The sequence below is a fragment of the Oncorhynchus mykiss genome, chromosome 30 (assembly GCF_057628025.1).
Source record: "Oncorhynchus mykiss isolate SJ-2025 chromosome 30, ASM5762802v1, whole genome shotgun sequence".
Taxonomy (NCBI): domain Eukaryota; kingdom Metazoa; phylum Chordata; class Actinopteri; order Salmoniformes; family Salmonidae; genus Oncorhynchus; species Oncorhynchus mykiss.
Window position 1 is genome coordinate 34,006,341 of NC_143051.1, and position 21,268 is coordinate 34,027,608.

Here is a 21,268-nt window from a genome sequence, read left to right on the forward strand (position 1 = left end):
TTACTGGTTGGACTGCTCTAATTGGTAGGCCTTCCATGCAATTGGCTGGAAAAGTTTTCTGAGCCACTCCAGGTCAGCAAAATCAAATACCCTCTCCTCATAGACATTAACACTATTATACTGTCGAATGATGTGGAACTGAATGTGGAAGACATCAAATGTGTTTCTCTACCAGCTTTATGTCGTAGCCATTGATGTGATGTAACAAATGGTGGGTTCTCACTAGCAATGCCGCTCTATACCCCTCAGAATCTCTCAACGGGATCATATCTCAAACCCCTCCGCATCTCTCTACTTAATCTTATTCTCACATTTACACCTTCACCTGTCCCTCTCTCCCTTCATCCCCCCTTCTCTCTTTACCTGCTCTTGTCTTTTGACCCCATAACCTGATTTTCTCCTCCAATCGGTTTACCCATCTCCTCTTGCCATGCTCTCTCTCTCTCCTTCCCTCTCTCTATTTCCATCTTCGGGCTTATCCCTTCATCCCTGATCTCCTTCATCCCCTTCAATCCTCATCTGTTCCTCACAGGAGGACGGGAGAGAGAAAGAGAGAGTTTTCACAGGTTGCCTGCAGCCAGTCTGTGGGTGAAAGCGTAAGAGGAAAGAGAGATAGAAAGAAGGAAAGCAGGGCTGACTTGAGTATTGTGGAACATAAAAAGCTGCTTCAAAGGGCTACTGAGGCAGAAAAGCCCAAAAAGAGGAAGGACTGCGTTTTGTTTGGAAAGGTGAGTGATTTTGGGTCACTTTGGTAGCACATACGTGGAACTACATGGAACGACATTGACTTCTCTGATGATCACGAACACGGACCCAGATCATCATGGACACTATCCCATTACCTAGCTCAGTATTCCCATCCATGATAATATTTCACAGTTGAAAGACTGGAACTTCATCTGATTTGCAGCCCGGTCCAATGGATTGAATATGAGCGAAATAAACTACTCAATTGTCGGTCAATTACAAGAAGTAATAAATGGAGTTCTCAGATGTGCTCATTTCCACCAGAGGATGAATTCTAATGGCATGCAACAAGTGCACTGTAGTCCATGGAAAACATGTTGACTGCTGTCTTTGCAAGTGAGAGAGAGAGCAACAGAGAGAGAGAGAGACAGAGACAGAGACAGAGACAGAGACAGAGAGCGAGAGAGAGAACTGGTAGGTCGGGTTGAAATGGCTGTCACCAGTAGGGAGTGACGGTGACAGAATTGAGTGCTTTTCTTCTCAGAATCCGTTTCATTTATTAGGTAACAACAGCATACAAAGACATTATCAGCATTATCACGAAGGTTGCAAATCCTCCCTCATTGATTCTGGAGATCCAGTAAGAAGAGGAACAACACCAAAACAAAATCCCAGAGTGAAAGCAGCAAACTGCAGAGCTTGTGCATAACTTCGATCTCACTTTTCGCACATGTATTGTCTCACATGTATTGAGTTTGTGCATTGAAGTCTTCCTGAATTCTGCAGCCATGCTAATAGAATGGTGCATGTCTAGAGTTATTCTATCTAGACAAACAGGAATAGAGGCCATTCTGTGCATTTGTGCAAAGATCATTTCAAAGGAAATAACCAAACAGGAAACTGAAGAAGAAGACTCCATAAAAAAAACTCACATTTCTACCTGATAGGCCTATATCCTTGCCTAGTCTTGTCCCCTCTCTCCACTCTTTCTCTCTTCTACCATCTCTTGTTCCCCCTTTCTGATCCAGTGGTAAAGGGCAGTCAGTAATCGGATGACAGGAGATTTGACTGGAAAAGCCTCCTTTAAGATCCCCTGATGGGGCTTTAAAGCTCTATTCCCACTTGGCACAGACGTCATTTTGTCTAGTTTTGATTTACATTTGATTGAGTTGTCAGCTAATGTGAATTCAGCATGAAATCAACAAGAATTTGAACCGGGTCATTGGATTTAAGTTCAAAGTTGGGTGAAAATACAGAAATTCCTTTATGTTGACGACTTTCTCCACATTGATTCAACATCATCGCATTGATTTTTTTTTTTGTCATTGAAAGTACATGGAAACAATGTTGATTCAACCAGTTTGTGCCCAGTAAGTTGTGCCCACCCCTCCTCGCCCTCTGCCTCACTGGCTCTAATCATAGGTCAAACCACCTACTGAACATGCTTAGCCTATGCTTTGCTTAGCCTATGTGTGAACAATTATTTCTGTGAAAGTAATACCTTTTGTTAATACTGTATTTGCAGGGATGTGTGCTGTAGTAGTTGGATTCGTTTTTGAGATTTGTTGTTAACCTTTAAGCGGTTTACAAAAGTGGTGTGTGTTGGTAATTGGCCAATTATGAAAACGTCAGCATCCAATTAAAGAGTATTAGGGCCACACACAGCTAACCCCTAATTCCCTCTTGATCATGAAATATTCTCTCTTAAAAGGCATTGAAAATCAGAGTGAGGGGGGAGAAAAAAAGGTTCATGCTAAATTGTGTCTTAAACTTGTTTTAATTGTAACACAAAATAATAAGCAATAAATAGTCAAATATAAGTAATAAAGTATAGTTGTAAAGTTAAATGAGGCCTTCTAAGTAAAAATGGAAAGTACTCTTGAAAGACAGACATCACTTCCGTAAAGAACTATAAAAAACAAAATGGCTGTCTGTGTTACAGATACAATGGCCAGTAATTTGCCTTGTTCTTCGGATACATGAAGGTAGATCTTGGATATGTCACTAATTCTGCATATTAGACTTCTAGCACAGTGGATGTGGGATTATACCTCGTACCGTACTCAAGAAGGCCAATCTAGGCTCTTGCACCATACTAAATGACGAAAGCACCTGATTGGTTTAGTTTAGGGGGTCAGAGGCCATAGGGGAGTTACTGGAGCAATGAGTCCAGTTACGTTCTCCTCAAACAGATGGCCACCGTATACAGTATATCTACTGCACATATTTGAGAACATGAATTCTCAGTTCTATTTAATTAAGTTACATGATTGAGTTCTACATTGCATACATTTTACAACGAGGACAGCATTTTTGCCAAGACTTGATCTGTATATGTATGCAATCAAATAAGTTCTAAACATAAAACTATTTTCCTTTTCTCTTTCTCCCTTTTCGTCTAGTCTGCTACTTTTTTTTCTCCAGCGGTAACAGCCCCTATCAACCGTTGCCATGGGTGAAATGGACACGTTGAAAAAGGAGGCCGATGGTCTGAAGGCCCAGATTGAAGTGAGTCTCGTTATCACAGCATGTCAATGGTTGCCACAAGACACATTGTTTTGTTTGTTACAATCTTCACTATCACCCCAGTCAAAAAAAAGACAATCAGATAAATAACTTGGAATTGTAGTACCAATAATGCACAAGAATGCATGTACAGAGTTGATAACATATAGCCTACATTTAGTTTCCTCCACATACCAGCACTGGCATTGAGATAAAGTTATACTTAGACATTGTAAGCAGTGTCTGGTTCCTGAAAAAATGTAAATACAACAGAAGTATGGAAAACATTCTGCTCCAAACAATCTATGCTTATTTTTCTACAACTATTTGACTCTTAACTTATTCCTCTCCTACCTGTGAATCCCTTTCCCGCCAATAGGCAGGCCGCAAGGCGGTCAATGACACCACCATGGCCACTCTAGCATCTGGTGTGGCGGCTGCACCACGTGTTCAGCTGAAAAACAGAAAGACATTGAAGGGCCACTTGGCCAAAATCTACGGCTTGCACTGGTCTGCTGATAACAGGTGAGAAGGTGTTCTTGTCCAGATAGCTGAGAATGGGGATGGCGCCAGGGACAGTCGAGCTCACCATAGACGCCCCACCACTACCACCAGCCAGTGTGGAATAGGGACTATTGAAAAACATAGAGAAGGTCTACCTTGAGCAAGACAGAGAAGGTCGATACAAGGGGTTGTCTGATGCGCCACTCAAACCAAATGGACTCTGATATCAAAAGGTCCCATTGTTTAATGTGTCCACCATGGCATGCAGGTGTCATGGGGTTCAATGAAAATGCTTTCATTGTTTCAAATGTTGCATTGTCAAAGTATTGAGTCAGATTCATACTGGACCTCGTGCCTAAATCCTGTTCCCAGAATTTGATACACTGACTTGTTGAACTTTCTTTTTCTCTCCAACAGGCACATGGTCAGTGCCTCACAGGATGGCAAGCTTCTGATTTGGGACACCTACACCGGCAACAAGGTAAGGAGTGATCACTGATCACTCATCATCTTCACATCTCTAACTAGTTTCCTCTTAATGCATAGGATTTATATAGAGAACTTTCTACTTGGTTTGCAAATGTATGGAGTAAATCCCTACTTCAACCACCGACGTGTAGAAGCAGTACCCACTTTTCTTTTAGATTGTCTTGACTTTGACTACACACTACGAATTTTAAGTCTTCTAACCTTGAGACAAAGCGAACTAGAAAGTGAGTGGTTAAGCATTCTTCTCCCTGCCCTCCAGGTATATGCCGTCCCCCTCAAGTCCTCCTGGGTAATGAGTTGCTCCATGGCCCCTTCTGGCAATCTGGTGGCCAGCGGAGGTCTGGATAACATGTGCACCATTGCCAATATCAAGGGTGCCAGCCCAAAGACCCTCAGGGAGCTGGACGCACATGAAGGTGGGTATCGTAGTACAATGTATGCTTCATCCGAGTTATCGTCAACTCCGATACCAACTGGGTTTACGGTCAACTCCGTGACCAACTGGGTTATGGTCAACTCCGTGACCAACTACGAGAGAATTCATTAAAAGCGTGTTCATAAATTGGATGAGATCCAAATACGTAGGAAATAAGTAGTACAAAGAATAACATCTCTATCTTTCTCCTTCCATCTCAGGCTACCTTTCTCATAGCCGCTTCCTGAACGACAATGAGATCCTCACAGCATCCGGTGACACCACTTGTTGCCTGTGGGATCTGGAGACTGGCAAGCAGAAGGTGATCTACAAGAGCCACGTGGGTGACTGTATGTGCCTGGCCTTGTCACCGGACCGGAACACTTTCATCTCAGGGGCGTGTGACTCCAGCGCCAAGCTGTGGGACATAAGAGATGGCGGCTGCAAGCAGACCTTCATCGGCCACACGAGTGACATTAACGCCATTGCGGTGAGCACATAAGACACGCCCCAGGGTTTTTCCTGGTCAGAATGACTCTGAATGATATATATACTGTAGTGACCTTAACCCAACAGCTATCGACCTTGTCAAGATGTTGGGTTGCAGGTACAAGATTCTAGTTTCGAGCTCCGGTTGAGACTACCCACGTGACTTCAGTAGTCAGGGGGTAGTGTGACCCAAAATCTAAACATAATTTAGCTTCACAACACCAAATCTTTCCAAGGAGTCTGTACTTTGCTAACTCAGTCAACTCACCGGGCAAACTAACCTTCAAGTTCAATACATGTCAAAACAAAACACTAAAATACTGAAATGGCCTTCTTTATACCCCAGTTCTACCCTAGTGGCACTGCAGTTATCACAGGTTCCGATGACTGCACCCTCAAGATGTACGACCTCCGTGCTGACCAAGAGGTCAATGGCTACCAGGACGCTGCATTGAATGCTGGCGTCACGTCAGTCTCCCTCTCCAGCTCAGGACGCCTCATCTTCGCCGGCTACGACAACTTCAACTGCAACATCTGGGATTCTCTGAAGGCCGAGAAAGTTGGTGAGTAAAAGTGTGAGGTGAAACCAGTGAGAGAGAAGGGAGAAGACTGAGGGGAGGGGTGAAAAGGAGTGAGTAGAGACAGAGACAAACAAAGAGAACAGTCAATGTAAAGAGAGGGAGGCAGAAGAGGAGATAGATGGCATGAGTGAAAAATCTGCCGATGTGCCCTTGTGCAAGGCACGTAACCCTAATTGCTCCTGTAAGTTGCTCTTGACAGGAGCATCTGCTAAATGGCTCAAATGTAAATGTAAATAAGTGGGTGGTTTAAACACAGGTAATGAAAGGGAGAACGTGTATAGTCAAAGAAGTCTGGATGAGAGGCAGTCAATCAAAGAAACACGGGTAAAAAGGGAATAGAAACTAGAACTGCATCATTTGCATCAGTGTGGATGACTATTCTCTTCTTCTCTCATCCCTCTCTCTCTCTCTCTCTCTCTCTTTCTCTCTCTCTCAGGTGTTCTGTCTGGCCATGACAACAGAGTGAGCTGCATTGGGGTGCCAGACGATGGATTGGGTGTCTGCACAGGATCCTGGGATAGCTTCCTGAAGATCTGGAACTGAGCTGGTCCTCCAGAGGCGACATTGGGAAAGAGAGAGGGGAAGACAGGGGGGGGGGGGGGGGCGGGAGTGGATGGAGCTAGAGGAGAAGAGGAGAAGGGGTTAAACACAACACTGAGAAATAAGGATGCTCATTTTGGAATTGGGGAGATATCAGGCGGAGCATGTTTGTCGTACCAGTTCACATAATTTCTTCCTTTTCTCTCTCTCCCCTCCTTTTCATCTATGTATGCAATGTGAGAGGTGGTGAATGAGACTTCATAGAACATACTGTATAAATGACATCGACAGCAGAACAAAATGCAGCCACACTACGTGTACACATGAGAATTTTAAAGTTATTGTTAAGACTATCAATACCGAGACAACGACAAACATAAAAAAAAATAGGATTATTTGAAATCATAAATGAATTAATGAAGAAAATATGCTCTACTTGTATCTAAGGTGAGAGTGACAATTGCACATATAGATTTTTGACAATAAAAATGTGAAATAAATACAGAAATATAATGAACATAAATAAAGATTTAGTATTACAGATGTATTTTTATTGTTTTGAGATCTTTGATGTATAAAGCCCACACTTATTAGCTGAAAGTTGATATGTACATTTATTTACATTTAGGTAATTTATTATTTATTGGAGTGCAGAGTTGATGTACAGTGCCGTTTGGTCACACAAATCCAATGTATGATGCCATTTTGGGCCTATGATGATACATGCTAACCAGCAGCACCCTCTGTCTTTGCCCCAAAATGGCTGCCATCACCAATCACCAACAAAAATGAAACCATGTTCAATCACATACATCCGAGTTTGTCTATCCCTCTACTTTGAGTGTCCAGCATTCTTGAATCCTAGTTCAGGAAAAAGGTTATTGAGGTGTTACATATCAGATACCAATATATTCCCTCCCAACTGCATTTTGTAGCACTTTTACCCATCGGCAGTAACTCTGTAAACATGCTATGTTCGTTGAAAAACCTTTCTAATAAACCTAGAATACTGCATTAACACCATGTCTGTGTATTTGTGCTTTGACAGTCCACCATTTAGAACAGAGTTGGACCAGGCTAATGTACACAGTTGTATTTCATATACAGACCTCTTTCTGGAGGACATTATTCAATGTTTTAGTTATGTGTCTTTACTTCAGTTTGTTTCTTTTCTTGTTTGTGAGGTTTTTGTTTTGCTCATTCACCTTGTGTTTGTCGTCTTATGTAAAAAAAAAAAAAAAAAAGCTCACACGCCGTACTCCAATGCTTCATAATAAAACACAATTTAAACAGAACATTAACATAACTACTCAACCTGTGGAAACATTGATAAGCGACCACGTTTTGGTTTTAGTGGGGCTGTGAAAATGTAACCACCTTTCTAGATATAAGGACTGACAACTCATGACAACCACAAGATAATGTTAAACATATTTTGAAGCTATTACCAGATTGGATCCCAGTCCAATATTTTGTAGATTAAAACCACATTGTGTGTGTGTGTGTGTGGGGGGGGGGGGGGGCGCCTGGGCGCCTGTGTAGGTGCGGTTTGCACTGGCTGAATGTTGATTTGGAACTAGGTTGCCTACGCGGTGTGAGCCAGATGGCCCCCGCCTCTGGCCGATGTTGAAGTCGGCTTGAAGGATATAAGAACTGACAACTCATGACATCCACAAGATCATTTTATTTGACGTAGGTTCAGCACATTGAATAATGAGTAGGATTCTGTGTTTTGATGTGCAAAAGTGATCGCTTTTGATAATAACGCTTTGTCTGAGTTCCCAATGAAAACTAGTTTAAAAATTGGAACATACACTACCGTTCAAAAGTTTGGGGTAACTTATAAATGTCCTTGTTTTTGATTATTTTATTATTTTTTTCATTAAAATAACATCAAATTGATCAGAAATACAGTGGAGACATTGTTAATGTTGTAAATTACTATTGTAGCTGGAAACGGCTGACTTTTTTTAATGGAATATCTACATAGGCGTACAGAGGCCCATTATCAGCAACCATCACTCCTGTTTTCCAAAGGCACATTGTGTTAGCTAATCCAAGTTTATCATTTTAAAAGGCTAATTGATCATTAGAAAACCCTTTTGCAATTATGTTAGCAGAGCTGAAAACTGTTGTTCTGATTAAAGAAGCAATAAAACTGCCGTTTAGACTAGTTAAGTATCTGGAGCATCAGCATTTGTGGGTTCGATTACAGGCTGAAAATGGCCAGAAACAAAGACCTTTCTTCTGAAACTGAAACAGTCTATTCTTGTTCTGAGAAATTAAGGCTATTCCATGCGAGAAATTGCCAAGAAACTGAAGATCTCGTACAACACTGTGTACTACTCCCTTCACAGAACAGCGCAATTGGTCTCTAACCAGAATAGAAAGAGGAGTGGGAGGCCCCAGGGCACAACTGAGCAAGAGGACAAGTACATTACAGTGTCTAGTTTGAGAAACAGACGCCTCACAAGTCCTCAACTGACAGCTTCATTAAATAGTACCCGCAAAACACCGGTCTCAACGTCAACAGTGAAGAGGCGACTCCGGGATGCTGACCTTCTAGGCAGAGTTGCAAAGAAAAAGCCATATCTCAGACCTGGCAATAAAAAGAAAAGATTAAGATGTGCAAAAGAACAGACACTGGACAGAGGAACTTTCTGTTTCTGAATGATACACACCATGCTGCATTGTTGACAATATGACCAGGGGATGCAGATTACTGGTTGATTTGAGCATGGCACACCTCCCTCACTGGCTTCGCCTGGTCACATAATGGGCCATAGTCCAGTTCAACCCGGGGCAGCTTAATTGAATCCCCTCACTATTGTTGTAAGAGACAAATGGGAAAGGGAAAGTTGTACAACTGAATGGCTTCAACTGAAATGTGTCCTCCGCATTTAATCCAACCCCTCTGAATCAGATAGGTGCAGGGGGCTGCCTTAATCGACATCCATGTCTTCAGCGCCCAGGGAACAGTGGATTAACTGCCTTGCTCAGGGGAAGAACGTCAGATTTTTACCTTCGCAGCTCTGGGATTCAATGCAGCAACCTTTTGGTTACTAGCCCAATGCTCTAACCACTAGGCTACCTGCAAAGGGGTGGTAGATTAGATACAAGGTGGTGTGTGTGTGTGTGTGTGTGTGTGTGTGTGTGTGTGTGTGTGTGTGTGTGTGTGTGTGTGTGTGTGTGTGTGTGTGTGTGTGTGTGTGTGTGTGTGTGTGTGTGTGTGTGTGTGTGTGTGTCTGTGTGTGTGTGTGTGTGTGTGTGTGTGTGTGTGTGCGTGTGTAAACTGTAGGGATGCCCATGTTGCTGGGGGTCAGAAGTGTCTGGTGCGAGAGAAGCAGGTTGAGGTTGCCAGGGTGAAAGTTGTGGGGAAAAGGTGTCAGATGCTGCGGCAGTGAAGAAAATTGAGGAAGATGGGTCAATGGTGAGGGATCCTAAGAGGCTCCCGGTGAGTTGCAGAATGTTGCCAGTACAAAGTAATAGGCCTTCAAATGAAATGTGCTTCAGTAAGGTTGTCTTTTTAGTGTTCATTGCTATGGTTATCAACTGTACAGCAGGTATGAAATGTAAAGTCACAGAAAACAGGTGTTGTGGTGGCAGCTGCAGAGAAGTACTTGGAATTAGGAGATTTTAATGTGAAGAGTTACAGGGGGTGTTGAATGGTATTGTCCCCTCCTCCCAGGCCATTTGCCTGGTAAATGATTAGATAGGGTTACATTAGTGGAATGGGGGGAGTGTCTTTTTATGAGTGTAGGGTTAATACAGTGGTTGGCAGTGTAATTATTTTTTTTATATCACAAAGTAGAATGGATTTGTTCCCCGGTCCAGTTGGTGGCGGTAATGTAGCATTATATTGGTTGCCAACTGCCGTTAAACCCCACCGAAGAAGAAGAAGCTTAAAGAAAAACGGGGAGAAGACTGCCTCTGCTTACCCACTGTTTGTTGCGAGCGCATCACATCCTAGGCCCGTGTCGTCGGTTTTCCGGTATCGTCCAACACCCAGCCATCATGTCTTCTAGAACATTTTTCGTAGGAGGAAACTGGAAGATGAACGGTGACAAGAAGAGCCTGGGCGACCTTATAACGACCCTGAACACTGCAAGCCTCAACGATGAAACCGGTAACCGGCATTCGATTTTTGTCTCAATATCTTCAGTCTAAAATGTGCCCTAATACGTTGACACTACATTCTTATTGATACCAATACATATATAAACACATGTTAACATGAAACTAGTAAATGTATATATTTTTCTATCACTAAACAGAAGAATGATGCTGATGATTGCGTCAAACGACACGAGAATAACACTGTGACATTGAAGTCACGTGACGTATCTTTTGACCGCTATGTGGAATCCTTGGGACGTCCTTAACCCTTACCATAACCTATACCTAACCCTACATTTTAATCGTCACCTCAACCATTTTAAATTTGAACTTCAATGGGGTAGGGACGTCCCAATGATTCTGGATAGCACGGACCTGGGCTGTTAGTGAGAGCTATGCTCGAAAGGGATGGCGCTGAAAAGGTATTTCAAATCGGCTACGTTGAGGAACTGTCATTCTCAATGGATGTAAAAACAGACTTGAGACGTTGAGAAGCTCCACAGAATTTCAGATTGTCTTAATTCACCAACTGATTCCCAAATGGGCACATTTATAAGCCTACATTTGCGTACAGGCCAGGTAGTCTAGGCTTAGTTATATGAGTTATCAGGTGCATGTCCTTACTCAAGATTGACAATAGCGTGCCAAACAAAAGACTATGATTATATGGACAACTGTTCAATTGAATGTCTCCTCTCTCTACCTCCCTCTCTCATACTCAGAGGTGGTGTGTGGTGCTCCCACTGTCTACCTTGACTTTGCCCGCTCGAACCTGGATGCCAGGATCGGCGTCGCCGCACAGAACTGCTACAAAGTTGCCAAGGGGGCCTTCACAGGCGAGATCAGGTAAGGCTCCTCCATATGACGACATGTCTTCCACCTTGAGACGGAATCTGTGAACTGGTTTAAGATGGACTCCTTATTGGGTGATTTAGGAACTTCACTGGGAGGATGGATGTTTAACATGCTTTTTTACATTTGTGTATCAAACCATTTTTGAGAAAAAAAAATGATGAAATTGGTAATGTTAGGCCCTTTTTAGACCTATGGTCTGTGAACTGTACATAATACGGACGTCTTGGTGTCATTATACTCTTTATAGTGTTCTCAAATATGTAGCATGTCTAGATTCTGAATTAAATCTCAAAACAACCCTTTTTTTACCTTGTTTATTTTTAGACATTGTTTAACAATATACCATTCAAACACGTCAAATGTCAGTGGGCTCTGATTTGACACGTTTTATACATAGAAATGTAATATTGCAGGTCATAAACCATTCACAGCCCAGTGTTTTCCACTAGCCTCGGATGAACAGCCGACTACACCAGGTTGTTGAGATTTGAGTTTGCTCAGCTGCTGCTAGCAAAGGAATTTCGGAGAATATCATCTCTCAGACATGTGAATCCCACCATTGTTGAACATGGCGTTCCTGAATGTGGGTATTCCTACATCTGCAGGAACTCTTCTTTATACTTCTATTGGTGCATTTTTAAGTTGGGGGAGGCGGGGCGCTCTAGTACAGTAGGTGACGTTAATGCACAATAACGTTGATGCCAGCCGCCAATAAACCCCACAGAGGATGTGAACGGTAACTAGCTAGCCGTACACTGGTAGACAGCCCCTGCCTGTCGGACACTGTTTCCCCCAGTTCTGTTAACGACGGCAGGTGTTTGGCAGGCGGGAGCCAAGGACACTGTACTAGCGGAGCCAGCTAGTCCGGTACACGGGAGCGACACTGTCGCTAACAAACGTTAACTGCTGTGCTAGCGGGGTCGACTAGTAGACCTGTCCTTGTGCAGGAGGGGGCGACACTGTTCTAGCTGGAGAACTAGCAAGCTAGCACAGTGTCGCTAACTAGCTTGCTAGCACACTGTCGCCCCAGCCTCCCGCATACTGTTCCAGCGTTAGTTGCCTAGCTGCGCAAAATGTTATGCAGCAGTGATGCAATGACGCAGTCGGTGTGTTCGAAGCGTTAGGCGGGACGACCAGTAGACTGTCCTTCGTCCAGCTGTCAGGCACTGTTTTATCCAGTACACAGCAGGCTTGAAGGAACCAATGGGTTGCTCGAGGGGGATCATTCCTGCCCCGAATTGCGGGCTGCGGGTGTACACTTGCACCCATGTGACTAATATATTTGCGTGTACATTTGTACTTTATTGAGCATGGAACAATCCAAATAACTTTTAGTCATTTCTTATCATAATGCTTTCTCAAATACTTTCATTATACTCCTGCAGTTTTGTGTGCTGCTTATTGTGCTCCTTGTACACAATGTCAGCTTTAGAGCCCTGAATTCGCATGTCCCATGTTTTAACATGTTGTAAAGATGAGTCAAAATCCACTTAGCCTTTTGTTTTCTGGCACATTCATTTATTTTCTTTTGACTTTCATATAGTAGTCAACTTCGATTTATTTTTCCAAGATGTGGGCTATTTTTTTAAATAAAATGCGCAATTTGAACAAACATCGTGGCAGTTCATATCTTGCAGTAAAACTGAATTACTTTAATCTCTAAAGAAGACGAGTTTAATTAATGTTCTTTCACATAGAACATAGTCCTGATCTTATACATTGAGCTTACAAAACATTAAGAACACCTTCCTAATGTTGTCCCCCCTTTTGCCCTCAGAACACCATCAATTTGTCGGGCATGAACTCTACAAGGTGTTGAAAGCGTTCCACAGGGATGCTGACCCATGTTGACTCCAATGCTTCCCACAGTTGTGTCAAGTTGGCTGGATGTCCTGTGGTTGTTACACACGGGGAAACTGAGTGTGGAAAACCCCATCAACGTTGCAGTTGAGACAAACTGGTGCACCTACTACCATACCCTGTTCAAAAGCACTTAAATATTTTGTCTTGCCTATTCACCCTCTGAATGGCACAGTCTCAATTTTCTCAAGGCTTAAAAATTCCTTATTTAACCTGTCTCCTCCCCTTGATCTACACTGATTTGAAGTGGATTTGACATAATTTGTTCATAATGTTTTATACACTCAGTGTAGGCCTAGGACTAGACGATATCCAAAACAACTAACAATACACTGAATTCTTCAAACAATTTCAGTCATTTAAATTGTAAAGTCATTTTTACAATTTGGGAGGTAAATTTAATAATTATTCAAATCAAATTGTATTAGTCACCTGTGCTGAATACAACGGGTGTAAATCTTACACCCGTTGCTTATTTACGAGCCCCTAACCAACAATGCAGTTTAAAAAATACAGATAAGAATAAGTGATAAAAGTAACAAGTATTAAAGAGCAGCAGTGAAATAACAGCGAGACTATACTGGGGTTACTGATACAAAATCAGTAAATGTGCGGGGGAACCTGTTTGCGGTAGTGTGTACAGCTATTAAGGTGACTATGCATTGATGACAGAGTAGCAGTGGTGTAAAGAGGGGGTGAGGGGTGCACTGCAAATAGTCTGGGTAGCCATTTGACTACATGTTCAGGAGTCTTATGGCTTGGGGGTAGAAGCCTCTTGAACCAAGACTTGGCGCTCCGGTACTGCTTGCCATGCGGTAGCAGAGAGAACAGTCTGACTAGGGTGGCAGGAGTCTTTCACAATTTGTAGGGCCTTCCTCTGACACTGCCTGGTGTAGAGGTCCTGGATGTCAGGAATCTTAGCCCCAGGAATCTTAGCCCCCACTCTCTGTAGTGCCTTACGGTCAGAGGCCGAGCAGTTGCCATACCAGGCAGTGATGTAACCAGTCAGGATGCGCTTGATGGTGCAGCTGAAGAACCTTTTGAGGATCTGAGGACCCATGCCAAATCTTTTCAATCTGCTGAGGTTTTGTCGTGCCCTCATGACTGTCTTGGTGTGCTTGGACCATGTTAGTTTGTTGGTGACGTGGACACCAAGGAACTTGACGCTCTCAGCCTGCTCCACTGCAGCCCCGTCGATGAGAATGGGGCGTGCTCGGTCCTCTTTTTCCTATAGTCCACAATCATCTTGTTTGTCTTGATCACGTTGAGGGAGAGGTTGTTGTCCTGGCACCACACGGCCAGGTCTCTGACCTCCTTCCTATAGGCTGTCTCAATGATGTCGGTGATCAGGGCCTACCACTTATCTGCAAATGTAATGATGGTGTTGGAGTTGTGCCTGGCCGTGCAGTCATGAGTGAACAGGGAGTAGAGGAGGGGACTGAGCACGGGCCCCTGTGTTGAGAATCAGCTTGGTGGATGTGTTGTTACCTACCCTTGCCACCTGGGGGCAGCCCGTCAGGAAGTCCAGGATCCTGTTGCAGAGGGAGGTGTTTAATCCCAGGGTCCTTATCTTATTGATGAGCTTTGAGGGCTCTGGTGTTGAACGCTGAGCTGTAGTCATTGAATAGCATTCTCACATAGGTGTTCCTTTTTGTCCAGGTGCGAAAGGGAAGTGTGGAGTTCAATGGAGTGTGCATCATGTGTTGGTATGCAAATTGGAGTGGGTCTAGGGTTTCTGGGATGATGGTATGATGTGAGCCATGACCAGCCTTTCAAGGCACTTCATAGCTACAGACGTGAGTGCTACGGGTTGGTAGTTGCTTAGGCAGGTTACCTTAGTGTTCTTGGGCACAGGGACTATGGTGGTCTGCTTAAAACATGTTGGAATTACAGACTCAGACAGGGAGAGGTTGAAAATGTCAGTGGAGACACTTGCCAGTTGGTCAGTTCATGCTCGCAGTACACGTCCTGATAATTGGTCCGGCCCTGCAGCCTTGTGACTGTTGACCTGTTTTAAAGGGCTTACTCACATCGGCTGCGGAGAGCATGATCAGTCTTCCGTAACAGCTGGTGCTCTCATGCATGTTTTAGTGTTATTTGCCTCGACACGAGCATAGAAGTAGTTTAGCACGTCTGGTAGGCTCGTGTCACTGGGCAGCTCTCGGCTGTGCTTCCCCTTGTAGTCTAATGGTTTGCAAGCCCTGCCACATCCGACGAGCGTCAGAGCCGTTATAGTACTATTCGGTCTTAGTCCTGTGACGCTTTGCCTGTTTGATGGTTCATCAGAGGACATAGAGGGATTTCTTATAAGCTTCCGGGTTAAAGTCCCGTTCCTTGAAAGCGGCAGCTCTAGCCTTTAGCTCAGTGCGGATGCTGCCTGTAATCCATGGCTTTTGGTTGGGGTATCATTTTGCTGTGTATTTCGGGTGGAATCAAGACATTAGACTGTACCAGAGGCCACCGAAATATAGGTTGTGGCCCGGGGAGGCCTGGCTGGCTACTTTCCTATTTGGCTGGTTATCCAGATACCCTTTGAATCCATTTTCCCATTCACTGAGTTGCTGGTGCTCATAAAATGTATCATACCTTCAGAATTAGCAGAGCCCACTCTGGAAGTTTGATACAAATGTGAAAATGATTTTTAACATCTTTCCTCCTAATGAAGTTTCTGTGAGAAGTGCCAGAATAATCTGACATACATTCAATTAAATCTACTATTTAGTGGATGTATTGCTAATCCCTCTCCCTCTTTCTCTCTCCCTCAGCCCTGTGATGATCAAGGACTGTGGTGTGGAGTGGGTGATTCTGGGCCACTCGGAGAGGCGCCACGTGTTCGGGGAGAGTGACGAGCTGATTGGTCAGAAGGTGGCCCACGCCCTGGAGAGTGGCCTGGGGGTGATCGCCTGCATCGGAGAGAAGCTGGAGGAGAGAGAGGCTGGAACCACAGAGGAGGTGGTGTACGCCCAGACCCAGGCCATCGCAGGTAACCGCTAGGTTCAAACCCCATGTTCGCTGTGTATCACAGGAATGTATTAGTCTGCTCATCTAAAGCGTTCTCATCATGCAAGCGTTGAACCCTTGCAACACCAGGGTTGTGGTTCGATTCCCACAGGGGACAAGTAGGAAATGTATGCACCCACTACTGTAAGTTGCTTTGGATAAGAGTCTCTGCTAAATGACTAGTGTAAACATTTAGATCCTTTATTTTCTCTCCTGAATAACTCTTTGGGAAAGTTAACTAAAAATGTCCATGAAATCTTAATTTTATATATTCTACCTGCTCTGTTTCACTCCTTCCAAAAATATTTTAGCCATTATTTTGGTTTAAGTTGAAAATGTTACTTTTTTTGTATTTTTTTTGACACAAACATACATAGACAAAAACAATAGACAACTTACGATTTTACATACATTTCAACAAACAATAACATCACACTTTCTCAGAACTTTGCCCGAGACCTAAAATAACTAACTCTGGGGTCCATTCCATTAGTCTACGTACCACATGTTGTATTATACATCTTAAGGCATTTAGTGGTAGGCCAAACATAACTTATGATCTACATACAGTGCCGTCCATTATATTGATGTAAAGTTGTTGTTGTAGACAACGTGAAGGACTGGAGCAAAGTGGTGCTGGCTTACGAGCCGGTGTGGGCTATCGGTACTGGCAAGACAGCCTCACCCGAACAGGTACGACTCATTGCCGTTTTATAACAATATTTACTTACCTACAACATGCATACTTTACTATATTTTTTGTAAGTTACACACAGATCTGTGGGAAATGAATATTGGTTTTCTTAATCGCATGCATTTCATTTTTTTTTTTTAAGTTCGGAAAGTGTTGTCTGTACATGACTGCAGTGAGCGGGATTCTGTTACGTGAAAGACACCTGTTGGCTTCTCGGGATGGCCCACTTCCATCCAATCTTTATAGACCCCCGCATGTTTAGGCCTGCAGTATGCTCACCAGAAACGAGCACTGTGCATGCTGGGCTCACAGTCCACTGCATTCACACAAACGGTTATCACTGTTGTTAGGGAGATGCTACAATGACTGAGGTTAAAGTGCAGACTGCCAGCTTTAGCTTGAGGGTATTTTCATCCATATGTGACCGTTTAGAAATTATGACACTTTTTGTAGGTAGTGTGTCGTCGTCCCCCCCCCCCCAAATTCACTTGTGTGTTATGAGTCAAACTTTTTTTTGTATTTAGTCCCATATTCCTAGCGCACAATGATTTGCATCAAGCTTGTGACTCTAGAAACTTGTTGGCTGTACACAAGTATGTGGACACTAGTGGAGGCTGCTGAGGGAGGACGGAATGGAATAATGTCTGGAATGGAGTGGTATCAGACACGTGGTTTCCATGTGGTTGATACCACTCGATTGACTCCATTCTAGCCATCTACTATGAGTGGTCCTCCCCTCAGCAGCCTCCACTGGTGGACACCCCTTCAAATCAGTGGATTTGGCTATTTCCAGCCACAGATGTTGCTGACAGGTGTATAAAATCGAGCACACAGCCAGCCATGCAATCTCACCATGCGTAATGCCAGGCATCGGCTGGAGTGATGTAAAGCTCGCCGCCATTTGACTATGGAGCAGTGGGGGGGAATTCTATGTGAATGAGAAAGTTAGACGCACAAATATCATACTCCCAAGATATGCTACGGTATTTGTACGCTAACTTTCTCACTCATCATTCAAGATTTATTCAGGACTATACGTAATCATGGTAGAATCCACATGACAAGTATTTATAAACATTCTATTCTTATTTACAATGAAAGTGACTCCAAAATGACAATACATTACTTACCATTCATATCTATTGGGAACAAAATAACCTGAAACACAAATTCAGCAAATTCATCCAACAAATTTGTAGTCAACGCAAGCTATGAATATGGAACTAAATACTTAACTTTTGACTACTTTAATACACTTAAGTGAATTTGGCCCAATACTTTTGGTCCCCTAAAATGGGGCACCATGTACAAAAAGTGCTGTAATTTCTAAACGGTTCACCTGTGGTTGAAATCACCCGCAAATTAAAGCTGACAGTCTGCACTTTAACTTCATTGTCGTTGATTTCAAATCAAAAGTCCTGGAGTACAGCGCCAAAACAACATGTCTTGTAGCTCACTATGTTTTTAAGTAAATCTTCAACGATAGTTCCATTGTTTCAGTTTTTTTGTTTTGTATTGTTAGAAACAGCCTAGTGGTTTATGCTAAATGTGGTTATATTAAGCACTAGTTTGTTTCTGCTGCAAGAGTGTATTTTCTGTTTTTTATTTATTTGAAGGCCCAGTGCAGTCACATGTGATTTAAAAAAAAAAGTACATATATTTTTTCCTGTTTTTATATACATTTCCAGATGGAGGTTGGAATTATACTGTGAAAATGATAATGCCCTTTTAGTGTAAGAGTGGTTTGACATTTCAGCCCTTGGTGGGATGGAGTTTTGGCCTGTCTGGTGACATCACCAGGTGGTAAATTAGGTGATAGACGGATAAGAGTGAGTTCTAAACCTCCCTGCCAATAACAGCTAGTTTTCAGTTTTTCCCTCCCCACTCGGACATCTCCCAGACAGTCCTAGCAAAACTGCTTGATAAACTGCTCTTGCTAGGAAGCTATTTGTTTATTTTTGACCATTTTTAATTAAAATCAAACACATTTGACCAACTGGGGACTTTTTTTTTGTCCCCACAAGGTCAAGTGTGATTTCTAGGGAGTTTAGGGTTATGGTTAGAATTAGGGAAAGAGTATTGGTTAGTGGAACTGAATTGTGTGTCCCCCACAAAGTTGGCTGTACAAGACACTATGTGTGAACTTGTCTCGCCCCAGGCCCAGGAGGTGCATGAGAAGCTGAGGGAGTGGATGAGGGCCAATGTCTCTGAGGTCGTGGCCGACTCCGTCCGCATTATCTATGGAGGTCAGTAGGGACCACACTGAACTCAGGCTGCTAATAGCAACGAGAAAATCCCCAGAGCCACTGTTTCTAATGGAAATCTAAACATATATGTATTGGGCTGAATAGTTGGGGGGGGTCAAAAACACACATTACTGACATCAAATGGAGCTTACAGCATGAGTAACATTATTTTTGTGTCTTTTGGAAGAATATGAATGTGCTCCTAAACCTTTGATAAAATTATTGTATGTATTACATGCGCACTTGAGTGTTTTTACCAAAGTCCCTCCCTTCTCCAGGCTCCGTGACGGGGGCCAACTGCAAAGAGCTGGGCTCCCAAAACGATGTGGATGGCTTCCTGGTGGGCGGAGCCTCCCTCAAGCCTGAGTTTGTTGACATCATCAATGCACGTGCCTAGAGCGCACGAGCAACCTAACCTGCTGCTAGTAGTGTCCTGTGACTGCATCTCTTCCCTGAGTTTCTGTGTGACAATGAATGACCTGCTTGTGTTAACAAGATGATTTGACTCATTTTGAAATGCACTATAGTTTAGGGGCTGGCCACAGTAAAAGTCCCACATTGATAATACATGTCAGTCTCTATTGGTTGATAGATTCTGTGTGAGGGTGGGGACTTTTATTATGGAATGTCTCTTTGGATTTAAGATCCTAACTACATGCATTCTAAAAATGTACATTCCTGATATATTAATAAGCACTGCACTTAATGATGTTCCATATAGGATATGTGGTCATTACTGTAAGGGGACCAGTACTTTGTGTATTGCTTGCTAGTGGCTGTACAAGTTCCATTGTCACTAGAAGCAGTCATGCTCACGCTTGGTTTAGTCCATCCTTTCTCTCCTATTGGTTGAATCATGTCAGTAATGTTTTCCAGCAAATGACTGTCAAGACAGACCCACAAGGCTGAAGACCACTTGAATAAATGGTTTAGTCTGCTGTGAACTTGCGTCTGTCTTTCTGTTGGTTCTGAAAGTCGGCAAGTGTCCGGTTACTGCATGACTCTAGCAGAAATATGGCTCCTTCCATCCACCCACCCAAAGCAGGCTGGATAAAACTTTTCAAAATGACTGAAAAGGCTCAACGATTTAAAAAATATGTTAAGTTGAAACATCAAGTTTATAGTTTAATCAATGGCCTTCATTAGAACCTTTTCAAGTATAACTTATTGTATGTACCCTCCACTTCTGTCCATTAAACATAATGATTTCAGTGGTTTCCCTATTCATTTAGCAGCGATGCACAGCTTTTAAAATCGGTTACAAGTTATAGTCAAGTTTGGACACCTCCAATGGTTTTTCTTTATTAATATTGTCTATATTGTAGAATAATGGAAGACATCAAAACTGTCGTAACCAAAAGTGTTAAACAAATCAAAATATTTGAGATTCTTCAAAGTAGCCACCCTTTGCCTTAGACAGCTTTGCACATGCTTGTCATTCTCTCAACCAGCTTCATGCAGTAGTCACCTGAAATGCCTTTGAATTAACAGGTGTGCCTTAAATTCATTTGTGGAATTTCTTTCCTCAAATCCATTTGAGCCAATCATGTGTGTTGTGACAAGGTAGATTGCCCTATTTGGTAAAAGATCCAAGTCCATATTATGGCAAGAACACCTCAAATAAGCAATGAAAAACAGTCCATGACTTTGAGAAGGGCAGTCAATCTGGAAGATTTAAGAACTTTGAAAATGTCTTCAAGGGCAGGCGCAAAAACCAAGTGCTATGATGCAATAGGCTCATGAGGACCGCCACAGGAAAGGAAGACCCTGCTGCAAAGGATAAGTTCTTTAGAGTTACCAGCCTTAGAAATTGCAGTCCAAATAAATGCTTCACAGAATTAAAGTAAGACACATTTCAACATTTGTTCAGAGGAGGCTGTGTGAATCAGGCCTTAATGGTTGAATTGCTGCAAAGAAACCACTACTAAAGGACACCAATAATAAGATACTTTATTGGGCCAAGAAACATGAGGGATGGACATTAGACCGAAGGAAATCTATCCTTTGGTCTGATGAGTCTAAATTTGAGATGTTTGATTCCAACCGATGTCTTCACGAGACGCGGAGTAGGCGAACAGATCTCCGCATGTGTGGTTCCAACTGTGAAGCATGGAGGAGGAGCTTTGCTGGTGACACTGATTTATTTAGAATTCAAGGCACACTTAACCAGCATGGCTACCACAGCATTCTGCAGCGATACGCCATCCCATCTGGCTTGCACTTAGTGGGATTATCATTTGTTTTTCAACAGGACAATGACCCAACACACCTCACACATGTGTAAGGG

At 43.0% G+C, this 21,268-nt stretch overlaps 2 protein-coding genes and 1 long non-coding RNA gene across 3 annotated transcripts; 2 read left to right on the forward strand and 1 right to left on the reverse strand.

Moving 5' to 3' along the window:
* The first annotated feature begins 459 nt into the window (after nt 1–459).
* Nucleotides 460–7,228, forward strand: LOC110488373 (guanine nucleotide-binding protein G(I)/G(S)/G(T) subunit beta-3-like). Its single transcript, XM_036971691.2, has 8 exons — nt 460–728; nt 3,090–3,195; nt 3,572–3,717; nt 4,114–4,177; nt 4,445–4,601; nt 4,822–5,090; nt 5,436–5,652; nt 6,107–7,228. Exons 2-8 carry the CDS (start codon nt 3,139–3,141, stop codon nt 6,211–6,213), a joined length of 1,017 nt encoding a protein of 338 aa, XP_036827586.1. The 5' UTR covers nt 460–728; nt 3,090–3,138; the 3' UTR covers nt 6,214–7,228.
* A 646-nt stretch (nt 7,229–7,874) lies between these two features.
* Nucleotides 7,875–9,022, reverse strand: LOC149970278 (uncharacterized). The gene is made up of 2 exons (XR_016493734.1): nt 8,892–9,022; nt 7,875–8,809 (listed from the first exon to the last, which is right to left on the reverse strand). It is a non-coding gene; the product is annotated as an uncharacterized LOC149970278 (long non-coding RNA).
* Nucleotides 9,023–10,024: 1,002 nt separating this feature from the next.
* On the forward strand, nt 10,025–19,925 carry LOC110488374 (triosephosphate isomerase A). The gene is made up of 6 exons (XM_021560606.3): nt 10,025–10,336; nt 11,049–11,172; nt 15,807–16,024; nt 16,649–16,734; nt 18,894–18,981; nt 19,260–19,925. Exons 1-6 carry the CDS (start codon nt 10,225–10,227, stop codon nt 19,376–19,378), a joined length of 747 nt encoding a protein of 248 aa, XP_021416281.1. The 5' UTR covers nt 10,025–10,224; the 3' UTR covers nt 19,379–19,925.
* The last annotated feature ends 1,343 nt before the right edge of the window (nt 19,926–21,268 follow it).

What these genes read in the sequence shown, in the direction of transcription:
- LOC110488373 (XM_036971691.2), top strand. Translation starts at nt 3,139, where the DNA reads ATGGGTGAAATGGACACGTTGAAAAAGGAGGCCGATGGTCTGAAGGCC. An exon ending in CACTGGTCTGCTGATAACAG is followed by an intron (nt 3,718 to 4,113) that starts GTGAGAAGGTGT and finishes TCTCTCCAACAG; the next exon opens with GCACATGGTCAGTGCCTCAC. An exon ending in TCTGAAGGCCGAGAAAGTTG is followed by an intron (nt 5,653 to 6,106) that starts GTGAGTAAAAGT and finishes TCTCTCTCTCAG; the next exon opens with GTGTTCTGTCTGGCCATGAC.
- LOC110488374 (XM_021560606.3), top strand. Translation starts at nt 10,225, where the DNA reads ATGTCTTCTAGAACATTTTTCGTAGGAGGAAACTGGAAGATGAACGGT. An exon ending in AAGCCTCAACGATGAAACCG is followed by an intron (nt 10,337 to 11,048) that starts GTAACCGGCATT and finishes TCTCATACTCAG; the next exon opens with AGGTGGTGTGTGGTGCTCCC. An exon ending in CCAGACCCAGGCCATCGCAG is followed by an intron (nt 16,025 to 16,648) that starts GTAACCGCTAGG and finishes TTGTTGTTGTAG; the next exon opens with ACAACGTGAAGGACTGGAGC.